Below are 6,205 nucleotides of genomic sequence, written 5' to 3'. Positions count from 1 at the left end.
TCGCCATGGTCAATTTCCTAGTAGTAAGGGCCACTTCGGTCTATAATGCTATCTTAGGGCGGCCTGGCCAGAACCTGATCCGTGCGGTCGCTTCAGCGTATCACCAGAAAATGAAGTTCATAACACCAAACGGCGTGGGAGAAGTTCGAGGAGATCAACCCCAGTCCAGGGAGTGTTATGCAATGGCACTCAAAGGCAAAAATACAGTGGAATCACTGCCAATCGAACTACTCGATGTAAGGGACGAACTCAGGGGGACTCAACCCGCTGAAGACCTCATCTCCATCCCGCTATGCCCAGAAGACAATGAGAAAGTCGCTCTGATCGGCTCCTCTCTCAGCAGCAGCATTCAGCACCAGCTCACCGAGTTTCTCCAAGACAATGCAGATGTTTTCGCGTGGGCTCCTGCTGATATGCCCGGCATCGATCCGGAGATCAGCACGCACAGACTCGGTGTTGATTCAACTTGCAGACCGGTTAAGCAGAAAAGGAGGCATTTCGCTTTTGAAAGGCGACAGGCGATAAAAGAAGAAGTGGAGAGGCTTCTGAAGGCTGACTTCATTCACGAGATTCGATATCCGGACTGGTTGGCAAATGTAGTCCTAGTCAAGAAGACAAACGGAAAATGGAGGACCTACGTCGACTTCACCGATCTAAATAAAGCCTGTCCAAAGGACAGCTATCCGCTCCCGAAGATTGATCAGCTCATCGACGCCACTGCAGGCCACGAATTGTTGAGCTTCATGGACGCCTTCTCCGGATACAACCAGATCAGAATGTACGAATCAGATATACCAAAGACCTCCTTCGTCACAGATCAAGGGACTTATTGCTACCGTGTTATGCCCTTCGGCCTCAAAAACGCCGGGGCTACCTACCAAAGGCTAGTGAACAGACTTTTTATGAACCAGATCGGCCGTAACATGGAAGTCTATGTGGACGATATGCTGGTCAAGAGTCGAAGTGCACAGAATCATGTGTCTGATCTTAGAGAAACATTCCAGGTCCTGAAAAAGCACAGCATGAAGCTTAACCTCACCAAGTGCACTTTCGGCGTTAGCTCAGGAAAGTTCTTGGGGTTCATGGTAAGCCAACGCGGGATAGAAGCGAATCCAGAGAAGATCAGAGCCGTGGTGGAGCTCACTGCACCAAAAACTATTAGAGAAGTTCAGCGGCTCATAGGAATGATAGCCGCGCTGGGGCGCTTCATCTCGAAATCAGCAGAGAGGTGCCTACCTTTCTTCAGCGCAGTCAAAGGACTTAAGATTGCGCCCTGGACGGAGGACTGCCAGATCGCGTTCGAAGAGTTAAAGCAGTATTTGTCCTCCCCACCACTATTGACAAAGCCGGAACCAGGCGAGGAGTTATTTCTGTATCTCTCCGTTAGCCTCACGGCTCTGGCAGCTGTCCTTGTTCGTGAAGAGCACCGCCAGCAAAAACCTATCTACTATGTCAGCAAGGTTCTTCACGATGCAGAAATAAGGTACCAGTGGGTCAAGAAATTGGCTTACGTACTGATAATGGCGGCCAGGAAGTTAAGGCCGTACTTTCAAGCCCACACCATAAAAGTCCTGACTGATCAGCCGCTCCGGCAAGTACTCCATCGACCAGATATCTCGGGACGACTCGTGAAATGGGCCGTAGAACTAAGCGAGTTTGATATTCAGTATGCACCTAGGCCAGCCATCAAGGCTCAAGTACTGGCAGACTTCGTGGCTGAGTGCACCATTCCCCAGCAAATCGCCGATCCTGAAGCTATGCAACCCCCGGTTGTGGAAAAATCAGTTACCGAAGGACGTATAGCAGAAGGAACTGAAACAGAAATCATTCATTCACCAGCCGGGCAGGGCTCGGCAACCGCCGCACTAATCTGGGAAGTACATCTCGACGGATCTTCGAACAAGAGTGGTTGTGGAGCCGACCTCATTCTCACCGGGCCTGATGACTTTACTGCAGATTATGCCCTGAGGTTCGGATTCCACGCATCCAACAACGAGGCAGAATATGAAGCCCTCCTTGCCGGGATGAGTCTCGCGATTCATACCGGCGCTCGGAAGCTAAAGGCATACTGCGACTCCCAGCTGGTTGCAAACCAGGTTCAAGGAGTCTATGAAGCCCGAGACGAACGCATGATCAAATACCTTTCCAAAGTCCGCCAGCTAGCCAGCAAGTTCGAAAGTTTTGAAGTTATCAGAATCCCCAGAACACAAAATGCAAAGGCAGATGTGCTCTCAAGACTGGCTGCCTCCGGATACACCACTCTCGGGGGTATATGTATGGAGTTTCTACAGAGATCCAGTATCAAAAGTGAAGCTGCCGAAATAATGCAGGTGGAAAACGAGCCGTGCTGGATGGACGAGATCATTGATTATCTGCGCAATGGTAAACTCCCTGAAGCTAAGAAGGAAGCCCGCAAGGTGATACAGAGAGCTGCCCGATTTTCCCTCAGCAGCGACAACCTGTATAAGAGATCCTATACTCTCCCATACCTGAAGTGCCTCAGGCCGGGCGACGCCGCGTACGCCCTGCAAGAGACGCACGAAGGGATCTGTGGAGAGCATCTGGGGGGCAAAGCCCTGGCAATCAAAGTGCTGCTCAGAGGCCTGTACTGGCCTACCATAAGGAAAGATGCGCTGAGTCTGGTTAAAAGGTGCGAGAAGTGTCAGAAATTCTCTCCCACCATCCACCAGCCTGCCGTAGCAATGGCCCCAATTATCAGCCCACTCCCCTTCGCAGTTTGGGGGATGGATATCCTGGGCCCCTTTCCACCGGCCTCCGGAAAGCGCACGTTCGTGGTAGTAGCGATCGACTATTTTACTAAGTGGGTGGAGGCTGAACCTCTAGCACAGATCACATAGCAAAATGTGCAGAACTTCTTCTGGAAATCAGTAGTTTGGAGATTTGGGATTCCCCGCGCCTTGATAACGGACAACGGCAAACAGTTTGACTGCCGGAACTTTCGGAAGTTCTGCTCCGATTTAAAAATTGAACAGAGGTTCACTTCAGTAGCTCACCCCCAGACCAATGGGAAAACGGAAGTGACTAATAGAATCCTGCTTCAGGGGATAAAGAAAAGACTGGATGAAAAAGCTGATCGGTGGGCAGACGAGCTTTATCACGTTCTATGGGCGTATCGCACCACTCCGCGTACGCCAACTGGTGAATCACCATTCAACCTCTCCTTTGGAACAGAGGCTGTGATACCGGTCGATATCGGCACTCCGTCTCCCAGAGTCACCAGCTTCGATGAGCAACTTAATGGTGATGGGCTCCGTGCAAATCTCGACTTATTAGAGGAGGTCCGGGAAGAATCTCGAATCCGAGTCGCCGCTTACAAGCAGAAAGTATCTAATTATCATGACTCAAAGATACGTCCCAGAGAATTCCGGACAGGAGATTTAGTCCTGAGGAAGGCAGCCGTCTCCCAACCTACGAAAGTCGGGAAACTCTCCCCGACTTGGGAGGGGCCGTATCGAGTAAAAGAAGTCATTCGCCCAGGAAGCTATAAGCTGGAGACGCTGGAGGAACACCTATTACCCAACGCATGGAACTCCAAGAACCTCAAAAAATATTATAAGTAGCCAAATCGTCCGGCGTGAAAGGTGATTTTGTAAATTAAATATATGTTAAAAATGAATAAATATAGAAATTCTTTTGTAGACTTACTCTTTTATCTGGAATTCAGTTCATAAAAACTTGGGTACTATCTGGAAACCTAGTTCGTAAAAACTTGGGTACTATCTGGAAACCTAGTTCGTAAAAACTTGGGTACTTTTATCTGGAAACCCACTTCATAAAAACTTGGGTACTATCTGGAAACCCAGTTCATAAAAACTTGGGTACTATCTGGAAACCTAGTTCGTAAAAACTTGGGTACTTTTGTCTGGAAACCCAGTTCATAAAAACTTGGGTACTGTCTGGAAACCCAGTTCATAAAAACTTGGGTACTATCTGGAAACCCAGTTCATAAAAACTTGGGTACTGTCTGGAAACCCAGTTCATAAAAACTTGGGTACTGTCTGGAAACCCAGTTCATAAAAACTTGGGTACTATCTGGAAACCCAGTTCATAAAAACTTGGGTACTATCTGGAAACCCAGTTCATAAAAACTTGGGTACTATCTGGAAACCCAGTTCATAAAAACTTGGGTACTATCTGGAAATCCAGTTCGCCAGAACTTGGGTATCAATCGCCTAGAATCCCAGTTTATTGAAACTAGGGGGCAAGCCGGACAAGTTTTTCTCGAGTAATGATTATCAAAGACAAGACCAAGGAGAACAGACAGACAAGTTTAATTTCTATTCATCAAAATGTGGGGTCTCAAGGACCATTACAGAGCTTTGCCTTAGAGGCTGTCAAAATTTTTTTTTGGGTCTCAACGACCATTACAAAAAGAATTGAAGAGGATGCTCAAGAGGCTTCATGGTCGCCGCCCTGAGGAGATCTGCCCTCTGGAACCAAAGTGGTATCTGCGGCAGTATCAGCAGCAGTGTCTGCCTCCTCGTCGACAAGTGTCGGTACTGCAGGGAGAGTCAGGTTCGTCGTCACTAAGGCCGGATTGGATGCTTTGACTTGTTCCAGGCAGTCATAGTACCCAATTTTGTAGGCCTCATTGGACAGATTGAAAAGCTCGGCCTCCTTGCCCTCTACAACCTCCTTCACAGCCACTACCTGCCTCTCCTTAGCTCTCTTCCTCTGGGCAGCCATGGCTTCGACTGCCTTTTGTAACTTCTGCTTCTGAAGGGCCAGTTCCTCCTCAAGCAGCACTTTCTCTGCCTCCACCCGTCCAATGCTCGTCTGGAGCTCCTTGACCTCACTGGGCAGCTTCCCATTCACCACTTCCGATTCGGTGATTGCTTCGGAGAACTTCTTGCTCTTCTCCTTGAGATCGTTGTAGTACACCCCAATCTGCAGACAGAAACAAGTCAGTATAGGAGGAAAAACAAAAGACGGACAGGAAGTAAGCAAGCTCGTCACCTCCCCTTACCCGATAAAGTGAAGAGAACACCGACTCTTCGCCTGTAGCTGGCGGCTCATGGATAACCTGCTGCTTATCCTTCACAAGGATACATTTGCTCTGGATCTCAGCTGCTACTCGACTTTCGCCCAGGCCAGTATCGTTCTTTTGGACGGCCCAGTTAGGCCGAAAGACGTTATCACCACCCTCGTTGAAGGAGGACGGGCTCCAGCTCCAGCTCCAGTGGACGCGCCACCAGATTTAGAAAATCCGCCTCCTTGCGCAAAGGGGCCGACTAATTTCACTATGGTTTTCCCCTTCGGAACCGGAGGTGGCGCTGTATCTTGGGTAGGGGCCGGGCTCGCCATCTCGGCCGCCTTTCTCTTTTTGCTTTGTTGCACTACCTGCTGAGCCCCCTCCTGTGCCCTTGGAAGGGCTCCTTGCCTTATACTTTCAACTGTTGTTTGTTTCTTCTTCTCTACAAGTAAAAAAGCAGTAAAAAAAAAGGAAGACAAACAGTTTTAAGACGAGTCTCGCCACATACGTGCTGGAGTTGCAGTACTTATATCAAGCCTGGCCAGAATTTCTTCTCGCGAAAAATTTGAACAGTGAATGAGGCATGTTCGCTCCACCTCCTCCCGCATCAGGGCGAACGTCCTCATATCTTCGCCCTCAAGAAGCGGCTTGCGACTCAGCCCGGTGGTATCCGGAGTATCCCACACTAAAGGAACCGGCCAGGGCTCACTAGATTCACTATCCTCGATGTAGAAGAACCTATTCTTCCACGAGTGTATTGACGAGGGGATGCCAGTAATTATTTTCAAATCAGGGCGCTGGCTAATGTAAATCCAGCCCCCCTCCTTGTGTCTCTTCAGATGTGCACAAGCACGGAATAACGGCACGGACACGCTCCTCTCTAGCCGGCCATGAACAAGGTACAAAAACCCAGTCAGTAACCTCCATGAGTTCGGAGCTACCTGGGCTGGGGCCAGTCCGTAATATCGAAGCACTGCGACAAAGAATGGGTGCAAAGGAAATCGGAGTCCTGCTCTCAACGATTCTTCATAGATACAGAGATCCGGACTTTCGTTGCAGGCCTATCTCCCTCTATTGCCGCCCTCAGTTCAAACCTTGGGGGCACACAGTATTTATCTCTAATGTCCCTCAGCATGGACTCGGTGAGGTGATTTTCCTCGACTAGAGCCCGCATGTTGTATTTTGGGTTAGCTTCCATCCGTGCTCTAGCAA

General features: G+C 49.3%; 1 protein-coding gene across 1 annotated transcript; it reads left to right on the top strand.

Annotated features, from left to right (window-relative positions):
- Positions 1-944: 944 nt before the first annotated feature.
- LOC143891254 (uncharacterized) lies at positions 945-3,726 on the top strand. Its single transcript, XM_077395876.1, has 4 exons — positions 945-1,416; positions 1,477-2,417; positions 2,994-3,344; positions 3,661-3,726. Exons 1-4 carry the CDS (start codon positions 945-947, stop codon positions 3,724-3,726), a joined length of 1,830 nt encoding a protein of 609 aa, XP_077251991.1.
- Positions 3,727-6,205: the final 2,479 nt, after the last annotated feature.

The sequence above is a fragment of the Tasmannia lanceolata genome, unplaced genomic scaffold (assembly GCF_043159265.1).
Source record: "Tasmannia lanceolata isolate RefF3 unplaced genomic scaffold, GAP_Taslan_0.1 ptg000002l, whole genome shotgun sequence".
Lineage (NCBI taxonomy): Eukaryota > Viridiplantae > Streptophyta > Magnoliopsida > Canellales > Winteraceae > Tasmannia > Tasmannia lanceolata.
The sequence above is the reverse complement of the archived record's forward strand: the minus strand, read 5'-3'. Positions and strand labels throughout refer to the sequence as shown.